Source organism: Camelus bactrianus, chromosome 10 (assembly GCF_048773025.1).
Source record: "Camelus bactrianus isolate YW-2024 breed Bactrian camel chromosome 10, ASM4877302v1, whole genome shotgun sequence".
In the NCBI taxonomy this organism is placed as follows: Eukaryota; Metazoa; Chordata; class Mammalia; order Artiodactyla; family Camelidae; genus Camelus; species Camelus bactrianus.
The window spans coordinates 63,671,140-63,692,348 of NC_133548.1; the positions used below are offsets into that span (position 1 = coordinate 63,671,140).

The following is a 21,209-nucleotide window of genomic DNA, read 5'->3' on the forward strand; positions in this document are numbered from 1 at the left end:
CACGTTGACTTTCACGCCCTTGTTCCTCTTTGTTCTTTATTACTGCACTCCCCTCGCCCTCCCTTCCCAGCACCATGTTAATCCTCTGTGTCTGTGCCCGCCATGCTGTGCACCTGGCTGTTCCTGATCTCAACCTGCGTTGTCTCTCTTGTTACTTGGCCTCTGTTTTGAGGATTCAGGTTCATGGAACATTGAGTATAACAGTGCCACCGTATGGACAAGTGAAGAAACAAAACGATTCTTCATTTTATTATTTTTTTTAACATTTTTTATTAAGTTATGGTCATTTTACAATGTTGTGTCAATTTCCAGTGTAGAGCACAATTTTTCAGTTATACATGAACATACATACATTCATTGTCACATTTTTTTCTCTGTAAGCTACCACAAGATCTTGTGTATATTTCCCTGTATAATCTTGTTTATCTATTCTACATATGCCTGTCAGTATCTACAAATTTTGAACTCTCAGTCTGTCCCTTCCCACCCCCTCCCCCTCGATTCTTCATTTTAAAAAGATTTGCCTCAAGGACAGGACGATTTAAAATTCATTCAGTGATTCATCAGCCCGTTTGTTAAATCAGACACCCCTCTCCTGCTAAATCTGCCAATTACAGTGCTGCCGACACAAGCTAAAGACTGACACTGCAGTTGAAAATGAGATGAATACTAATTTGGCCTTTTCTAAAGTGATTATTTCATTAAAAAGCTGTCATCACTGAAGAAATAATTGTATAATAATTTTTTTTGCATGTCCAATCTTAGCCCACCAGTGTGTAAGAAATCTAGCCTTCATCATTTTCTTGAAACACAGTGTAGTTTCTGTTTTCAGCCCCGTCCCTCTGGGCTGACAGGAAGCTTTAGCTGTCGTCTTCTGGGGTTGTCTCCCCAGTGACATAAAGAGGCACGTTGCTGGGTGTGTCTGCGCACTGCCCCTGCCACACTGGATTTTGCCCATAAATAAACAAAAGCAAAATGAAATGAGAACGTATTCACCTATTAAAAATACAACTGACCTGTAGATAAAAATGCAGCACAGAAATGAAGTGCAAGCTCTCCCAGTGGCACGTCTGTGGGCCCTCTGTAGATAACAGCCCAGGAACAAATGTCCCATCTGCACCTCAGTTGCTATGCCTCTGCCCTTTGACAGAAGGCCATATCATAGGACACCTCTGGTTTTCAAGCCACCCCTCAATATGGGTTTTCCCTGAGACATTCATTGTCCTGGTCAGCGCAGACTCTCTGCCTCACCTTGGCACCTGGAAGTCTTTTCCCAGGGCTTCCTAAGAGCAAGCACAGTGGGGAGACCTCAGGATCCCAGAAAGGTAACATATGGGACCATCAGCACAATGCCAGGGTTTGCACAGTGGGAGGGAATCTGAAACCAGAGAGTAGGTTGCCATAGACAAAGTTGTATTCCTAGTATTCCTGAGCTTGTGGGCTGATAGGCATGTAATTTAACTAATCTGGAATTCAAGATAAGAATTGCCATCTCTTGAGGACCCCCCCATGAGCCAGACATTTTGCTAGGGATTTTACAAATCCTATCTGATAGGACCCTCACAACACGCTTGGCCCATTCCATCAGCTTTGGCCTGGCATCATCATGTGACATCCTAGCACGCTGATGATACAACAGGCACTTCCCTGGGGCTCAGTTTGTGTCTGACGCAGGCACAGCTTTACAGATGTTAACTCATGCGAGCCTCACGCCAGCCCTGGGAGGTAGATACGTTGTTATCACCTCCTTTTGCAGAGGAGGGAAGCTGGAAAACCAGAGGTGGCTCTGGAGCGTGTGCTTGTCACCACCACACACATTCCAAGGACTCCCGGAAAACAGAAATAGAAGAAAAATTCTCTTCCCTTGGAAAGCACAAAGTGTAGGGTAGAAAGAAGGTCTCCATGCCTTTGTTAAATACCTACTGTGTGCTAGGCTTTGTGCAAAGGGCTGAGAAGGGCAGACAAGGTCTTTTCCACACAGAATTAATGATCTGTGGGGAAGACAAAGTGTGCACAGGGAACAGCACATGGAAGGCCTGGAGGTGTGGAGGGCACGTGGAAGGCAAGAGTCGATGTTCAGAATTGCGTGAGCGTACCGCATGTGGGGGCCAGGGATAAGAAACGAGGTTGCGGAGGTTGGCAGAGGCAGATAGGGAAGAGGTATGAGGGCTCAGTTGAGGTGTTTGCGAGTGGGAAGCCATAAAAAGCTTCTTCCACAAGGACCGCCTGCTCAGATGTGTAGTTGAGGATCCCTCTGTCTGCAGTGTAAAGAACAGAGGGAAGCGAGGGGCATCGGTAGCAGGGAAAGTGATAAACAATTCTGGTTCATGCAGGTAAGTGATGTAGGTGGCTTAGGTTAGAGTGTAGGCAGTTTGATGGTGGGGAACAGAAGGACATGAGAGACGCTATATTTTGGAGATGAAATTGATAGTTTTTTTCTATCTTTTGTGATGATCTAGCTTGGTGCTTAATTAAATATACAGTTGATCCTCATTATGCACAGATTCCCTATTTGTGAATTTGCCTACTCACTGAAATTTATCTGTAACTCCCCAAATCAGTTCTTTGGGCCATTTGCAGATTTGAATAAAGCGGTGAAAAGTTGTGTCACCTGCTGAGGTCAAACAAACGAGGCATCTGTCTGCCTTCTTGTTTCAGCTCTCGGACTGAAACAAGTGTCCTTTTTGTGGTCTATTAGTGCCACTCCCCCCCACCTCAGTTTTGTGCTTTTTGTTGGTGATTTAGCTGCTTTAAATGACCCCCCAACATAGTGCTAAAGTGTCGTCCAGTGTTCCTAAGCACAGGGAGACTGTGATGTGCCTTACGGAGGAAACACAGGTGTTAGATAAGCTTCATTCAGGCACAAGTTATAGTACTACTGGCCATGAGTTCAGTGTTTATGAATCAGAAATATATATTACATTAGATGTCTTTGAACAGAAACACACATAAAACAAGGTTATATATTGATCTGTTCATGGAAATGTTGTAACCAGAGACTGGAGGAACCTAACCTCGTATTTCCCCTGGGAACAATGGCTCGTATATGTTAATTCAGTGTTTAGAGTTACTTTCTAGCACATAACTACTGTGAATAACAATCAGCTGTATCTATATTTTTAGTTGGGCATATGCACAATACACAGCCCACAGACTCTCTTTAAAGCGGAAAATCATGAGGCGGTGCAGAATGATACATATGAAATCTGGAGGGATGCAGGATGGTAGAGTGTGTGTGTGTGTGTGTGTGTATGTGTGTGTGTGTGTGTGTGTGTGTGTGTGTGTGTGTGTGTGTGTGTGTGTGTGTGTGTAAACGTGCAAGCATGCGTGTGGTTAGTTAGTCCCAAGAAGAGAAGTGCAACTTCCAAGGGCCCTTAGGAGTCTCTGACTAAGGCTGGCCCTATTCATCACCCAGTAGGGCTTCAGAGCAGTGGTCCCCAAGAGTGGGCCACAGGCTAGTGCTAGCCTGCCCACATGTGAGCCCCCTGAGGTGCTTTCAAACGCAGATTCCTGGCCCCTTTCCCAGAGAGCCTGGTGCAAAAGGCCAGCTCCCCAGGGAGATCCTGATTGCTGCCAGCTTTGGGAAGCACTGCGCGGGTGCATCCCCTGAATCACAGAGAAGCAAAGTTCTACCCTGCAACAATTTTCATTCCTGTTGCTTCCGATTTGCAGGCACGGAGATATCTTTATGAACCACACTGAGAACTGGATCGGCTCTCAATACAAGAAGGTGGTTTACAGGGAATACACCAACGGAGAATTTGTGGAGATCAAAGCCCGACCGCCGAGAGAGGAGCACTTGGCACTCCTTGGTATGGCGCAGATCGCCGCCGCGCACCGCCAGCCCCCAGTGCGCGCGCGCGCGCACACAGGTCCAGTTAGATTTTTGCCCCAGAGGGGATGAAAGGAACAGAGTAGCCTGACTGCATTCGTCGAAGTGCGACAACTTCCTGCTTTCTGGTTATCAGGGAGCTCTCTGTGTGCTCAGCTCATACAAACAGTAGCTGTAGTCAGTCGGCCAGACAACTCGCAAACAGACATCCCTATTATCAAGGCAGCATAACCAGTATCTATTGCTCTGAAGTTCCTTTGCCACCTCTCCACTGAGCCAGGAGATGATTTCATCTGAAACAAGTTGATGCCTCAGAACAGCAGGCAGAGTGTTTGCATAACTCCTCCACGGTCCTCAGTCTTCCAGGCCAGTGCCTTAACAGCACACCAGGAAAATAATCCTGACCAAAGAGGAACCCCTTATGCGGAAGGGGTGCTCAGGTGAAAGGGCTGGTTTCAGTTCCAGGGGCCCCAACTTCCAGCCTTCTGAGAACTGACTCCACCTGTCTGATGCCCTGGGCCACCTGACCTGGCAATCAGATAAGCTCTTCCTGCTAACTTTCCCCACTTTTCTTTACCTGAGCATCACCAAACCTGGCCCCATGATGAAGAGAAGATCTTAAAACAGAGGGCTAATCTAGATGATTGTTTGAAATTCGTTTCCACTTTTAAATGTACAAGGTAACTTATATAAATAGTAAGGCTTTAACAGGTGTTTCTTATTATTAAAATAAGGCACCACGACTGCTAGCTTCATAAATTATTAGAAGACCCATCCACCTTTGCCTACACTTTCACCGCCTATTAACATCAGCCGCTACCAAGTGAGTCATCTCTTGTGGGCACATTCTTTCTTTTGCGCCCTGTGTGTAGCAGACGGCTGAAGAAAGGGTGCTCATCCTGCAGAGGGGGCTGGGCTGCCTCTCAAAGGGCCCCAGTTGGTTTTCTCAGTACATTTGACACAGACCAGTGGCTTCATCAGAGGCAAGCCCGGCAGCACTGCAGCCAGGGGAGCCGGAAGCCCATCCACTCGTTTTCTGCAACTCAGGGAGAGGCCTGCACTCCTGGAGCTGCAAAGCGCACAGGGCAGGCACACCTCTGGTCAAGACTGCTTCCTGTGATCCACCAGGTAGTAAATCAGAAGGCATTCACCCCTTCCCACCAGTACAGCAAGGCATGTGCAACTTAAGTGGTAATGAATATACAAATAGTGATTTTAATAGATGCAGCCACATGCCCTTATCTGTAACTGCCCAAAATTACTATTTGAAAATATGCCTAGGTTTTTCCTTTCTAGTTTTATCATTAAAAAAAAAAAAAAAAAGAGTGCTGGGAGGTGAGGGTATTGCTCAGTGGTAGAGTGTGTGCTTAGCATGCGCGAGGTCCTGGGTTCAATCCCCAGTACCTCCATCAAAAAAAATTTTTTTAAGTGTGCTTTTCAGACACTCCCTGATTCATACTAAAGATTTTCTTCAGATTTTCTTCCAAAGATAAGAATAGTCCAACAAATTTTAGACTTATTTAGGCCTTTACCAGTGTAGTTTTCCCTTGGTATCTGAAAGGGAATGGTTCCAGGACCCCATGGGCACCAAGATACTCTGATGCTCAAGTCCCTTATGTTACATGGGGCAGTCCTGTTGGCCCTTCGTATCTGCAGATACAGAGCCCAGATACAGAGGGCCAACTGTATTTTTCAGAAAAGCAATTAAAACCATGGTTTGAATCAGTGAAGAATGGACGGGTGTGGTCAGACCCGTGATGGCAAGTGTATCTCCCTGTGAACCTAGAATGCAAATCCATCCTGTGAACCATTCGGGTCAGGTCTGAGGTGCTGCCAAATGAGAGCCTGTTTCCACCTTCCTCAAGTGGTGCCTCAGGAAGATGACAGTGCGGGGCAAATTGTGTTGGTGCCACATCCTGGGCACCAAGAGGCACCTGTCGTGGATGAGGGCATCCCACAGTAATGCCGGTACAGGCCTCTCCAGTGACATGTGGGCCGATTTCCCGTGGCACTCAGATGGGCTGTTTCTAACAGAAATGTGCACATGTGAGGAGGGGAAGAGCACACGTCTCATGAAGGAATTCAAATATAGAGAAACAGCATTGGACATTGGACATCATTAGTGAAGTCATCATATTGATCATAAATCAATATACATGTTTTAATTTTGGTCTTATCTTAGAAATCCCTTTCAGACACATTATTTCATTGGATCCTCGTTATTATTATATCCATCTACCAGATAAGGAGCAATTTTAGATGTACCAAAGGTTACACACAGGGGGATTATAACAAAGTTACCATATCACATGGATGTGACTTTTCCTGGAGAGTAGGTAGTAAAAATTTAAGCATTTACTGTGTTTTAATACACTGACATGAGCACTTTACTATATTATTTTATTTAGTCCTCACTGTAACCTTATGAGAAAGGTGTCATTAAACCTATTTTGCAGCTGAGGAAATTGAGACTCAGGTAGATTACCTGACATACTCAAGCCCTCTCTAATAAGTGAAGGAGGCAGGATTTGAACTCAGGTTGGTCCAATTGCCAAACAAGACATGGAATTGAATGCTACACAGAACTGCCCTCTAAAGGAAGTACATTAACAAAGAAGCTAGCCTTTATTTTATTTCGCCAAACACTCCCTACGGGGACGTTAACACCAGTGTGGAAAAGACCAGCGATTATGCACACAGGCTTGTGTTTTGCCTTCAGGCCCAATGATTCATGCCGAGGTTGGCGACTCCGTCCTGATCGTGTTTATGAACAAGGCCAAGCGCCCCTACTCCATCTCAGCCCAAGGTGTGGAGGAGGCGGACAGAGGGAAGGGACTCCAAGTGCCCGTCACAAAGCCAGGTAACTTACCCCAGATGCCTGCTGCTTCCTGATGACTACTCCAGACTCAACTCTGTTCTGATCTCTGAAGGGTCTTGGAGAGCTCATTTTAACGTCAGTGTGTTCTACCCCCTACCCCAGTGAGAAATCACCATTCATCCAGTGGCCGAGTGTCTATGGACTTTCTTCAGCTCCATCAGGGATCTTAAAGCATAGTAAGGCATAGAAACAGCTAACACTTACTGAACGTTACCCTTGTGACAGGTGCTTTGCTTTATATTCTAAAAACCATTTTAAAAACTCATTTATTCCTACAATAACCCTGCAATTCAGATTTCATTGAATCTGATACCATTGATTATAATGTCAATCATTATTTTATCTGTTACTAAAACAAGAAAAAACCCGCTGCCAATTAAATTTTGACATGCCACTGATTGAAAGATATATCCTGACATCAGAGGTGTTAAATTGTGAAAAATGTGCATCCTATAATCGGTGGAATACAGCATTTCAGTGTCCATTTAACAGGTGACTGAGGTAAAGAGGAGTAAAGAACTTAATCAGGTCAAGCGTTAGTAATAGTGGAACCTCAGCTTGGTGGACTTCAGAACCTGAGCTCTTAACCACATGTTTTTCTCAAGAGGCTTAAAATGAGTTTGGAAGAAGAAAAGACAAACAAGAGGAGTCATTTCAGTAGTACAGTAGATTATACCTGATGAAATTCTCAGTGGTAAAGAATTTCAGAAATATACCTGCAGGTACTGATAAAAGTTTCAGAGACGGAAAATCCATGAAGATTGATTGATTAACTAGGAGCAATTAGGGAGAGCTTTACGGGAGATAGAACTCCAGTTGGGTTTTAAAAGATTCATTGAAGGGAGAGAAGATCTCACAATTTAAGAAGCTTCTGTAACATTTACACAGTTGAAATGTGGTTGTAATAAATGTCAGGAGCCTCTGTGACTTTCGGGTATGAAATTGAAAGCAATCATAGGTATAATTACAGGAGTTAGATTCCACTTTACCTCTTATAATACATAATAACATTATAATTCTTAATGCTATAGTAATTACCAAAAGGTCATATAAACTTTTAAAAATTAAAGATGTATAAAAAGAAGAAAAGAAAACAATCTTATGAATTACCAGAAAAATTTAGCAAGGTATCTGTTCAAGGATGGCGTTGGGGGAAGGAAAATCTTCATTAGCTACTATTCCAGCTTCTGCCACCTCACTTCTCACTATCAGAAGCCTGTGTTTTGCTGCTTTAAGAAACTTATCATGAACAGCTAAATGTCTATCTACAGAGAAATAGTTAAGTAAATTTTGGCATATCCTTTTAATGGACCATTCTGCAGCCATTAGATGACATTTAAGAAAGTTTTAATGACATGGAAAAGACTTGGTAAGCAAAATACAAATATAGAGGAAAGACCAAAAGGGAAGTAAGCCAAAACGTTTTCGTTTTTATTTATTTTTAGTTTGGTGGGGATGTAATTAGGTTTATTTATTTTTACTTATTTGTTCTTTAATGGAGGTCCTGGGGACAAAATGTTAATAATGGTTTTATCTTCCTAGTGGTATTTCAAGCAGCAGAGTAATAATCTTTTCGACTTCTCATTTTCTGTACTTTCTATGTTTACTATAATAGGTATGTCTGGCTTTGATGAAGAGGGAAATGGTTTAAAATGGGTCAAAAAAAAGTCATTAAATATATTATTTCTGATGGTTGAAAGCAACTCCAAAGGGAGGGAGGAAGGAAGGTGCCAGTCAGGCATGGGGCAGGGGGTGGGTGCTGGTAGGGCTGTGGGCAAGCTGGCGTGACCCCTCCCAGGCTGTTGTGCCCTGGTGGTGAGGACTGGGAAGGGACACAGCTCCTCTGCTGACTGGCCTTCCGGGAGTCCTAGATGTGAGGGTCGTGGGGGTGGGAAGAAAAATGATTAGAACATGGCAAAGGAGCTTTTTTTTTTTTTTTTCCAATCCCCACAGGGTCTCTAATAAGGTGAAAGGTTCAGGAGAGCCCAGAGATTAAAGATAGGAGGAAGAAACTAACTTTGTGTAAGAAGTCCAGGCAAGGTGGAGAAGGAAGTTTAGTCTGGGCATGCATCAGATGAGGAGCGCAAACTAGCATTTTAAGAAAAGTAAGCGGCCCCTAACCCTATCAAATTTCTTCTTCTTTTATTAAATCACTCAACAAATATTTCCTGAGCACCCTCTTTTTGTTGAGAGCTGTGCTCCCACCTGGGGTGGCCAATAGATTGTTCCAGCTTTAGTAATACCGCCCTTGTAGTCACTTGCATTTAGAAAGCGAAATATCACCCTTTTAATCTTGTGATTCCCAAGGCATAGGGGCTATAATGAAAAATCATGGAAATTAGGCCCAAAGTTATATGGCTAACCAGCTGGTGTATGAGCAAACATGGAGCAAAGTTACAGGTAAACGTCACTTTTGTTTGCTTTGTGGCTCACACTCAGCTGTAGGGTGTTTGTCACCATGGGGTGGGTAGTGGGACACAGATAGTTTAAAAGGAGATAACAATTTAAATGAGCCTTTTACAATGTGATTATCTTGCTAATTCACGAGTCTATTTATGACTCCTAGCAAGGCTCTGGGTCAGCCTCAGGGGCTGCATAGACGGGGTGGGGGCTGGCAAGGGAGGGGAGGTGCATGCATATGTTATTAGTATACATGCAATTAACAATTATTTACTGCCTTCAATGTGAGGCACTATCCGAGGTATTTTATTTCATTTAATCCTCACAAACAATTCAAAAACTGCGATGACTAACCTGCTTTACAAAGAAGGAAACTAAGGGTCAGTGAGGTTAGGGAGCTTGTCAAAGGTTGAGCAAAAACAAGTCAGTAGGGTTGAGAGCTGATAGGAGGTCTCCCTGATTCTCTCTGGTTCTAACCATATCTCACCTGCCTCACATTAGAATCACCTGAGAAGCTTAAGGACCAGCCCCCAGATACTCTAATTTCATTGGTTTGGGATGAGGCCTGAGCAGAGAGAGTTTACAAAGCTCCCTGGTGATTTGAAGAAGCCAAGGCTGAGTCCCAAGGTAATTCAAGCACAGCTCTTGGGAAGGAGGTAGGAAATTTGAGAAGAAAAACTACTGAGGTATAAGATAAGTCATTTCCTGAGTAAACATCAGTTGATAACAGAAAAGGCAAACTAGGAATGGAAGGCTGAAATGAAAAATTTGCCATTTTGAAATTACAGAAAATCAAGATGTGAGTTAATAGGAACATTGCTAATGAGTAGGGGATTCCCCCCAGCAGTAAATTTCAACCAAAATACATACAGAATCTGTCTGCATTTTTTCAGGTAAATCGTCTGGAACAGAGGTAACACGGGTAAATTTTTTTCTTCTCTTTTGTTTCAGGAGAAATAAAAACTTACAGATGGAATGTCCCTAAAAGGTCTGGCCCAGGGCCATCGGACCCAAATTGTATTCCGTGGGTTTACTATTCAACAGTAAACTTTGTGAAGGTGAGAGCCACCAAAATGCTCTAAGTAATGTGACTTAACATTGACTGTTCAAATTATCATAATTCTGGCGGGTAAGTGTGAAAAGATGTACTGGTGTAGAGCAGGGGTCTCCGACTACGGCCATGCGCATTTGTTTGCACTGTCTATGACGGGGCTGAGTGGTTGTGATGGAAATGGTCTGGGCGACAAAGTAAAAAATACTTGCTGTCTGACGCTTTATAAAAACAACGTTTGCTGACCCTTGACCTAAAGTCTGGGGAAAAAAAGCCAAATAAAATTTCAATGTTTCAATTACCAAATTTAGAACTTAACAAGGTAGTTTGAAGCCAGAGAGAAAATGTGCATAAATAACCATAAAATAATAATTTATTATACCATGGTTTTGAACGTGTGGAATCTATCATTTTTAAAAGCATTATCACTATGATCAGGGCTCAGGAAAGAAAACAGACTTCACGCAAACTTAGTAACTGAAACTATAAGCTATTGGAATAATAAATAGGCTAACTTAGAAATTAAAGGCAAAAATTCAGTATTGAACTTGAGTCAGATATTGTATATAAAATGACTAGTCTTGATTATATGTCATAAATCGAAGTCCAAACTAAGGTCATATCCAATATAAAATGTAAACATTGCCCATTATAAAAGTTTTTATTATCTTAACCTTCCTCTTAAGTATTAGATGGCTGCATTAATGTCTTTGCGTTGTATTGGACAGTGCAAGAGTTCGGGAGGAACATACAAGACACTTAAAAAAATAACGTTACATTGGAAGTTTGGCTGATACAAACTACTATGTACAGGATAGATAAACAACAAGGTCCTACTGCACAGCACGGGGAACTACATTCAATATCTTGTAATAACCTATAATGAAAAAGAATATTAGATACGTATAACTGAATCACTATGCTGTATACCAGGACCTAATACAACATTGTAAATCAAGTATACTTCAATAAAAAATGTTTAAAAAAAATACATACATATTAGAATTATGGGAAACCCACATTTGTTTATTCATTTGGGCATCCCAGCAAATATTTATTGAGCCCTTGTGATGTGCAAATGACCCTACCAAGTACTATGAGGGCTGTAAATATTCCTGCCTTGGAGGAACTTACAATTATGGGTGTGCACATGCATGCATTATTTTCCCCAAAGATTATATTACGACTCTGAATCTGGTGAGTTTTATAGGAGTGCAGGTCTATATAGGAGGCATTGGGAAGAAAGAACATCCTGAGTAAAGCTGAGAACAGGGAAGTAGCAGGTGTGTTTTGGAAACGTTGAGAGTCTCACCTGGCTGCCATCTAGGGTACAAAAGGAAAGCAGCAAGGAGTGTAAGGTAGAAAAGTCTGCTGCAGGAGCACGTGGGGGCCTGCAGGTCCTGTCGGGGGTTTGTATTTTATTCGGTAGGACTGTCACTGGGAAGTCACTGAAGACGTCTAGCTATGGGAGGGACGACAGTAATCTGACAGTTATCAACAGGATGGGCTGGAGGTGCGGTGAGTCAGAGACCAGAGAGGAGCCAATTTCTAGTCCAGGGTGAGGTACTGAGATCCCACAATAAGAGAGTGGAAAGGAAGTCAGGGAATGGAGAGGCACTGTGAAAAGAAAAGAAACGTAGGATTTGACAGCAGTGAGATGGGACAGAGTGAAGAGCAAGGAGGACTTAAACACTGAAACCAAGATTTCTGACCTAAATGGCAGGGAATATCATAGCACTATTAACAGAGATAGAGAATTCAGGGGAAGGAAGTGGTTTGAGGGAAATACTAAAATCCACTTTAGAAATGCTTAGCAGATTGAATTGTTGCAGGAAGCCCATCCAGGTGGAATATCTCAATAGGCACTTAGAAATGAGGGGGTTTTCCTTTAAAAGAAAGCTTCCCATCAGTTGCTAATCAGCCAGCTCACTTTGACCCATAGAAAGTGGAATATAAGCCTCTGTATGTAGCCATGAACACAGTTTCATTTGAAAAACATACAGGAAAAATAGAAATAAGCATTCATTTATTCAACAAATATTTATTGAACACCTTCTATGTAGTGGACATTGCATAGTCTCTGCTCTGGAGACTCAGCAATGAATGAGGGACACAGTCTCGGCTCTCAAAAAGCTCACTCTTAGCACATTTTTAGAAATTCTCCTAAAATTTCACACAGATCACCCTGGTTCTTCTAGGCTTCTTGGTACTTATTTCGTGGGCAATAGTCATTTAGGCTTTTTACAGTGCCTTTCTTACAAGCACTCAGTCTGTGTCATTAAATTATCTAAAAGGCTCTTCTAATTCGGTTTATTTCTCTTTCAGGATACATATAGTGGTTTGATGGGTCCTCTGATTACCTGCAGAGAAGGAGTGTTGAATGAAAAGGGAAGACGGAGCGATGTGGATTATGAATTTGTTCTCTTGTTTTTGGTATTTAATGAGAATGAGTCCTGGTATCTGGATGACAATATTAAGAAGTATCTTAATAAAGATCCACGAGATTTTAAGCCCTCTGATGATTTTGAGGAGAGCAACAAAATGCATGGTATATCAGAGGTTTAAAAAGAAGACCCTTGTTGAGATAAGCTCATAGAAATCTGCGGAGGTCCCAGCCTCCTTCTCGGAGCCCTTCCCCACCCGTTCCCAGGGGCACCTGGACTGAATAAAGTCCTCTAAAGCTTTCCTTCCCAGGGAAGTGGCCAAGCCATTGGACCAACAAAGTCCAGTGAGGTTTTTGACCAACTATCTAGGGAGCTCTATTTCTGAATGCTGGGATCCCTAAACTACAAGACTGTGAAGTAATTCCTAGGAAACGAATCATCACTTATTGGTATATTTCTCTAGGAATACGAGTCTAGTTGATCAAATTTAAGGGCTTGGTTTAACTGTCTCTGGAACATGAAACACCATCACCAAATTTCTGTTTTAGTGTGTCTATGTTATTTAATTCTATGTAATTAAAAATTTTTTTCTAACGGAGGTACTGGGGATTGAACCCAGGACCTCATACATGAGCTCTACCATCGAGCTATACCCACCCCACTAAGGTATTTTTAAGTGGAAATAATGTGTTCTAACTGACACATCCACACTCTCACCCAGATCTACTTTTGACCAAAATCCAGCTTCTCTTTCTCTACAATGTTGCCTCCCTCTCCCCAAAGTGTCTTAGTATGCTCTCTCTTCTTAATGAAGGTAACTCATTTCGTGTGTCCTGATGCACAGAATAAAAACTTAGTAGGAATCAGAGGAGTGAGACCCCATCACGTCAAGCCAGCTTGAGTTTGCTTTGCTAATTGTTAGATCATGGGTCAGCCCACGTGAAGCTTTCTTTCTTTTGAAGATTCAACCAGGTTTCAGAACTTGCCCCAACCTAGGTCTCAGAAAGTAAAATGTTAATGAAACACCTTTTAATTGCTTCAATTTTGAGTTATACATCTTGATTTTCTGTGCTTTTGTCCACTCAACTGTAGAATGGTATAAATCTGAGGACCTCACACATGAGGCTGCAATCCACTCTTTAAGAGAATATGCCAGACAAACAAACAACATGTACTGCTACCAAGAGGTAGCTTTAAGAAACAATACTACTATTTCTTTTTTCTGGCTCTCTTTTATAAGGATGTCTTAGTAATCTGAATTTTGGGTCCAAAGACGGTGGGAAGATTGGTAAGTGTGGGTGAGATCATGACGTTTGTCAGGCAGATGAAGATATTGGTGACCTAAAGATCTCGAACCATTTCTAAAACCAGATTAAGTAGTGATCAGTAATCAAAGGCTGTTTTCTTTTCACCTTCTCAGCTATTAATGGAAAGATTTTCGGGAATCTCCATGGCCTCATCATGAATGAAGATACAATGACAAACTGGTATTTGTTAGGAATAGGAAGTGAAGTGGACATACACACCATCCATTATCATGCCGAGAGCTTTCTTTTCAAAGTAAGTATAAGGAAAATGCTTTGGGGAAGACTTTCCGAACTAACAGATTCCACATATTTCCATTGTGACCTGAGAGTTATTTGACAATAAGGCTTGTGAGGGGTAGTGCTGAACATTACAGAACGGAACAGGAAAATAAGATTATGTCCTTCCCCATTTCTTAATATGTACATGTGTTTTACTCTGCTTGTAAAAAAAAAACAAAACAAAAAAACCTCTCAGCTTCAGAGGCATTTTTCTCAGCATTTATGTGGGGATAATTCTGACCACGCTGGGTTATGCTATTAATATCATATATAAAAAAAAAAAACCATAGGATTTTGTCCCTCTTCCTTTTTTTTTTTCTTTTCTCTTTTTTCTTTCCCTTTTCTTGTTCTTTCCTATGTGATTAGCCAACAGAATAGCCCTATCTAATAAAGGAGATAATTCAAGCTTTGGCTTGGGCCCAAAACTTTACCTTGACTTTTGCCCTAGTGGGTTGGGCGCGACCACGTGTAGCCTTCTGCCTTTTCAGCATCCAGCTGTACCTTGCGGGTGGTGCTGGCCATGTGGAACCACCTGGACAGCTGTTTAAGAAATGGACTGCCAGGCCCCACCCTGGACCTGATGAATCAGAATCCCAGGGATAAGGTCCAAATAGTCTGTCCTCTCAAGTGCTGTGCCGTCTACAAGGAAGTAATCACATCCAACCTGCGGGGAAAACTTGCACATCTCTAGTTCTACAGGCATAGACAGTAACTTTCATAACATCTAATATCTTCTCCCCTCTGTGTATTTATTCAACATAGTTTAGGATACCAAGCATTAACCTACAGTGATTACAGTTGCACATATTAAATGGCTATGCTGCTTTTCACAACTTGGCTTTGTCAACCCACATTTTTAAAAATTATATTAAAAACTTGTAAAATCTTTAAAAATTTATAAAATCATAAAATTATTTTATATACATATGAAATTTTTATGTACATACATAAATATTTTATATTAAGGTATAATTTACATTGAGTAAAATTCACCCTATTTTAAGTATACACTTCTGTTTTGATAAGTGCATACAGTGGTATAACCAACACTAATCAAAATATAGAACACTTCCATCGACCCCCAAAATGTCCCTGTTCCACCCTCTAGAGTCAGCTGCTTCTCCATGTTTAACCCCTGGCAACCACTGATCTGTCTTTTATAGTTTTGCCTTTTCTGAAATGTTATATAAATGGAATCATACAGTCTGTAGCATTTTGACTCAGGTTTGTTTCATTTAGGATTGGCATTGGAACTGCATCTGTCTTACTGAATCAGCAGTCTGTTCCATTCAGTTGTAGAGCAGTATTCCACTGTATGGATGGATTGCAGTTTATCCATACCCCCACTGAGGGACATTTGGGTTGTTTCCAGTTTGGGGTTATTAAAAAATAAAGTCATTATGAACATTTGTGTACATGCTTTCATGTGAACATAAGTTCTCATTTTTCTTGAGAAAATACCTAGGAGTTAGATGGCTAGGCCATGTGGTAAGTAGATGCCAGACTACTTTCCACAGGGGCAGTACCGTTTTGCACTCCCACCAGAAATGGATGACAGTACTGCTTGTCCACATCCACATCAGCACTTGGTATCTTCTGTTCTTATTTTATTTTTTCTTAGCCATCCATTTAAGTATATCCTGGTATCTCATTGTATTTGATTTGCATTTTCTTAATGACTAATGATATTGAATATCTTTTCATGTGCTTTTCTACCATCTGCCATCTCCAAGTCCTCTTTGGTGAAATGTCCACACTTTAATTTTGATGTAGAACAATGTATCATTTTTTTTCTATTACAGATCATGCTTTTGGTGTCAGCTAAGAAATCTTTTTTTTATATATAGCTAAGAAATCTTTGCCTAACTCAATGTCACAAAGATTTTCTTCTAGAAGTTCTATAGTTTTAGGTTTTATATTTAGGCCTCTGATCCATTTTAAGTTAATTTTCATATATGGTTCAAGGTTTGTTTTTCAAATACAGATGACCAATTATTCTATCACCTTTCATTGAAAAGACTATCCTTTCTCCCACTGTGTCAAAATCATATCAATCCTATATATGTGGGTCAATTTTGGGGCTCTGTGTTCTGTTACATTGATCTACATGTCTGTCCTTCCTTAAATGCCACACTGTCTTGATTGCTTTAGTGTTAACAGTAAGTCAAAATCAGGTGGTGGTTATTTTAGCTAGTCCAGATGTTGGCCATATAAATTTTAGAATCAGCTTTTAAAATCCTGCTATAATTTTGACTGGGGTTACATTGAATCTGTACATTGATTTGGGGAGAATTGATATCTTAGCAATATTGAGATTTCCAATCCATGAACATGACATATTTCTCTATATATTTAGATCTTTGATTTTTTTCATCAGTTTTTTGTCTTTTTCATCATATAGATCTTGCATATATTTTATTAGATTATTACCAAGAATATCATGAGTTGTCGTGATAGAATAAATGGTATTTTTAAAATTTGAATTTCTAATTGGCATTGCCAGTCTATAGAAATATAATTGATTTTTATAAAATTGAGCTTATCCTGCAACTTTGCTAAACTGATTCTAGTAGCTATTGTAGAGTTTCTTTTTATAGACTTTTTTGTGGGGGAGGGGGTTCCTACATGGATAATCATGTTGTCTGTGAATAGAGATGGTTTTATGCCTTTACTTTCAATCTGCATGCTCTTTCTTTCTTTCTTTCTTTCTTTCTTTCTTTCTTTCTTTCTTTCTTTCTTTCTTTCTTTCTTTCTTTCTTTTTCTTTTGTCTTATTGCATTAGCTAGGACCTCCAGTATAATGTTGAATATGAGTAGTAAGTGAAGATCCCTGCCTTAATCTTAGGGGGAAAGCATTCAGTTATTCACTGTTGAATATAAAGTGAGCTGTAGGTATTTTTTGTAGATCCCATTACCAGGTTGAGGAAGTTTCCTTCTATTCTTAGTTTGCTGAGGGTTTTAATCATGAACAGATGTTAAATTTTATCAAACTCTTTTTCTGCATCTATTGTGATGATCATACTTTTAATCTGTGTAGTCTATTGATGATTTTCTTTAGCCTGTTGGTGAACTACACTGATTGATTTTCAAATGTTGCACCAGTTTTTCATTCCCAGGGTAACCTTACTTTGTCATGATGCACTGTCCCTTTTATATATTGCTGGATTCACTTTGCTAGTGTTTTGTTAAGGATTTTTGCATCTATTTTCATAAAGAATATTAGTTGTGGCTTTCTTCTCTTGTAAAGTATTTGTCTGGTTTTGGAATTGGGATAATGCTGGCCTCATAAAATGAGTGAGAATTGTTCCTTCCTCTTCTATTTTTTGGAAGTTTGTTTAGATATGATATCATTTCTTCTCTAAATGGCAAAATTTGCCAATGAAGCCATCTGGACCAGGAGTTTAATTTGTTGGAAGGTCTTAATACAATTTCAGTTTCTTTAATAGATATAATTTCAGTTTCTTTAGTAGATAACCTATTCAGTGTATCTAGTTCTTCCTGAGTGAGCTTTGGTTGTCTTCATCTTAAGCAACTTGTCCATACCATCTACATTGTAGAATGCATGGATAAACAGTTGTTAATAACTTTCCTTTATTATCTTTTTTAATGTCTATAAAGTCTTAGTGATATCCCCTCTTTCATCTCTGAAATTTGTAACTTGTGTTTTTAAATTTTTTTCTTGGTCATTTTGTCTAGAAGTTTGTATAAGTTATCTATTGCTGTGTAACAAATTACCCCAAAACATAGTGACATAAAACAACACACTCTTATTATCTCACAATCTCTCTGGGTTAGGCTGGAAATAGTTCAGTTAGTTGGTTCTGATTCAATATCTCTCATGAGGCTGCAATCAAGATGTCAGCTGGAGCTGCACTCACCAGGTTTGACTGGGGCTGGAGGATCCCCTTCCAAGATCACTCACAAGACTGTTGACCAGAGGCTTCAGTTATTCACCATGTGGGTATGGCATGGGAGCTGGCTTTCCCCAGAGTGAGTGATCCAAGGGGAGAGAGCAAAAGACGTCTAAGACTCTTGGAAGTACAATGCCATCACTTCTGCCATATGCTCTTGGTTTCAAGGACCAGCTGTCAGACAATGTAGGAGGGGACCTCAAAGGTATGAGTACTAGAGGTCAGGGATCACTGGGGGCCAGCACAGGCTGCCTTCCACAAGTTTCTCAATTTTGTCAATCTGAGGCTCAAAGAACCAGCTTTTGGTTTCTTTATCTTTATTATGTTTCTAGTCTTGATTTTATTGGTTTCTGCTCTTATCTTTATTGTTCCCTTCTTTCTGCAGATAGATAAATCTTACCGAGAAGATGTCTATGACCTCTTTCCTGGGACATTCCAAACCATTGAACTGTTTGCGGATCACCCAGGGACATGGCTGTTACATTGTCACGTGTCTGACCACATCCATGCTGGCATGGAGACAACCTACACGGTCCTTCGGAACATAGGTACTGTTGTCTGTCTGTGATGCCGGCTGATGGCACAGGCTTCCTGTAGACCCTGAAACTAGGAGACATGAGAGCCCCCAAGGAGCTGAGAGTCATTAAGAGAGACATGTACCCAAAATAGGATATGATATTTGCCAAGACAGAGTGCAGAGTACGGGGTTCAGTGACAGCAGCAGGAAGCAATAATGAACAGTCTGGGGACATGAGCCAAGGTTCCACAGAGGCCATAATGCTTCAGGTTGGATCTTAACAAGTGAGCAGAAGTTTGAAAGGTGGACAGGGTAGGAACAGCGTGTGTACCTGTATGAGGTAGCACGGTGGGCATCCAAGCAAGATTTCCAGATACTGACAGGATACAGTCCTTGTTGGGGAAATGACAAAACTCTTGAAACGATTCATGTCAGGAAAAGAATCTACTTCTGTTGTTTATAAACCATCAACCTATCTTCTCCATCCAGACAACAGGATTCCTTATTCCACCAAGTCTCCTTCTGGAGGATCGTCTCACCCAGCCACGGTGCCCTCCAACGGTAATGATACTCTCCCTGAATCCTCTGTGTGAATGGTCAGTGTTCACTCCCCAGGGAAAGGCAGAGATCTGATGCCTCCTTTTCCTTTTGCACAGAAGAACCTGGCAAGGAGCAGCTCTACTTCTTCGGCAAGAATCTGGGTCCCAGAGGAGCCAAAGCAGCCTTGGTCATCCTTTTCATCATCGGATTCCTCCTTCTGATCATCACAGTGATTCTCTCATTCAGCCTGTGCTTGGCAAAGAAGCGGGTGGCATACCAGGAAGTCCAGTCCTGCGCGCTCCCCACGGATGCACTGTGAACCAGCTGGTCTTCCTCAGTAGGGAAACTGGACCAGGGCATCGTTCGCCAAGGAAGGTTGACATGGTTTCCTGGATCAGGCGCTGATCCTCTGGAACACCATCAAAGCAATTTGCTTTTATTTATTTATTTTTAAGTGGGCTGTGAATAATCCTCAGGTATAAAATACAGGAAAAGAAGAATGGGCGTGACTGAGAAAACACTCAGTCTGTTCTCTGAATTCACTGAAGTGGGAAGGCTCTCTGAAAAATACCTTTATTTTCCGTCTTTTGTAATTCTTAGATTAGTGCTTCTTTAACAAACCATCAAAGTAGATGGACAATTTGGGGAAAGCGTTAACATGGCCTCAGCCATCTAACTGGAATGGCACTGATTTTTCAGCACTGTTATGTAAGACATTTCTCTTAGTTGTTTCAGGGAAAATAACTTTCCAAGGAATTCATGATTACATCTAAATCAGTATCTGCTGATAGAATTGGACCACATGAATTTTGGGGGGGCTTTATCCAGCTCCCCTGACCTTTTCCCCTTTAATATAAATAGCCTGTGCATGGTTTGCTGCAAAAGGCAGAGTTACACACATTTTTAAAAAATTCTGTTTTTACGCAAATCTGCAGAGATACTTGAACATTTAGAACTCACTTCATGTTACACATTTTTACATGTTCCCATGGCCATGTTTGTATATTCAGAAATCAACTAGAGAACTTGTATTTGTACTTCAGCATGTGGATCTGTGAAACAGCAGGCTAGGTTCTCCCACTGTGAGTCAGAGGCTCCCTGAGAGTTTAGTGGGATCTTCTAAGGGGGAAGGAAGCTTTGCCGGTGAGTTAGGGCTTGAATCTTGAGTCTGATTTTTCATTCAGTTAGGAGGATCTTTCCCAGTTTCCATTTCTGATGAAGTAAAGACAGTTTCATCGTGTGAGAAACACCAGGAAGAATTCGTCAGTGACGCTGACTGGTTAGGAGGAGGGAGTCTCACAAAATCCTGGAGTCCATGCCTCTTAAAGACATAACCTTTGATGGGACGAGAAAAGAAGAGAAAAGCCTAGAGAAAGAGAGTCCCAGTGGCAATTTTTTAAACCAATAAATTGGCTTTAAGACAGGTATTACAGTTTTCAAGGCTCAGATGCAAAATAAAATGTTGAACAACTAAACTCAACCCATTTCCAGGCAATCTATGCTCTATACATGCCTAAATGTCAGGTGTAAGATTAATAAAAGCAACATTGTTTATTGCTAGACTGAGACACTGCCCTTAGCTCAGGGCAAGATGCCCTGCGATGCTCACGCTGTTGCCGAATGAGTGATGTTAGTCCCTCTGCCTCAGCAGTGGGTCATCTGGATGTCCCGGTGGACGAGTAGGACCTAATAAATACTCTGGTGGAGGGACCTTTCATACTTTCTCATCTTCATCTTGGTGAGGGGAAATGGGTCATTTGATAGAAGCTCTAGTCTTACTTAAACAGGATTTGAATTCTAATAGTTCTGTTCGTAGTTTGCTTGAATGTCACATGAAACACGGTACCCAACATTCTGAATTCCAGCCTGCTAACCACTGATAATGTGATTTTGTAGTATGTATTCTACAGTTTTCATACATGTGTAGGCTGTATAATTTCATAATAATAATTATGATAAATGCCTTATTTATAACTTACCTAGACAACAAATTATTTAGTTGTAAGATTTTTCCTTTTCTCTTAGTTTATTTTTTTAATGACAATGGAACCACAAAATAGTTTGATTATACCATTTCTCTTTTTAATAAAATTTCACATATTATAAAGATG

General features: G+C 41.0%; 1 protein-coding gene across 5 annotated transcripts in view; it reads left to right on the plus strand.

Annotated features, from left to right (window-relative positions):
- HEPHL1 (hephaestin like 1) overlaps positions 1-21,209 on the plus strand; it is a 191,082-nt gene extending 169,873 nt beyond the window's left edge. For 3 of the 5 annotated variants that reach the window (XM_074372873.1, XM_074372875.1, XM_010973354.3), the window contains 8 exons: positions 3,673-3,812; positions 6,552-6,692; positions 10,062-10,168; positions 12,487-12,709; positions 13,966-14,105; positions 18,427-18,589; positions 19,048-19,119; positions 19,215-21,209. In XM_074372873.1, coding sequence (XP_074228974.1) covers positions 3,673-3,812; positions 6,552-6,692; positions 10,062-10,168; positions 12,487-12,709; positions 13,966-14,105; positions 18,427-18,589; positions 19,048-19,119; positions 19,215-19,417 — 1,189 coding nt within the window. In that variant the 3' untranslated portion in view covers positions 19,418-21,209. Of the gene's footprint in view, positions 1-3,672; positions 3,813-6,551; positions 6,693-10,061; positions 10,169-12,486; positions 12,710-13,965; positions 14,106-18,426; positions 18,590-19,047; positions 19,120-19,214 lie in introns of those variants that run through there. The other 2 variants (XM_010973355.3, XR_006721235.2) reach the window with 2 other exon arrangements.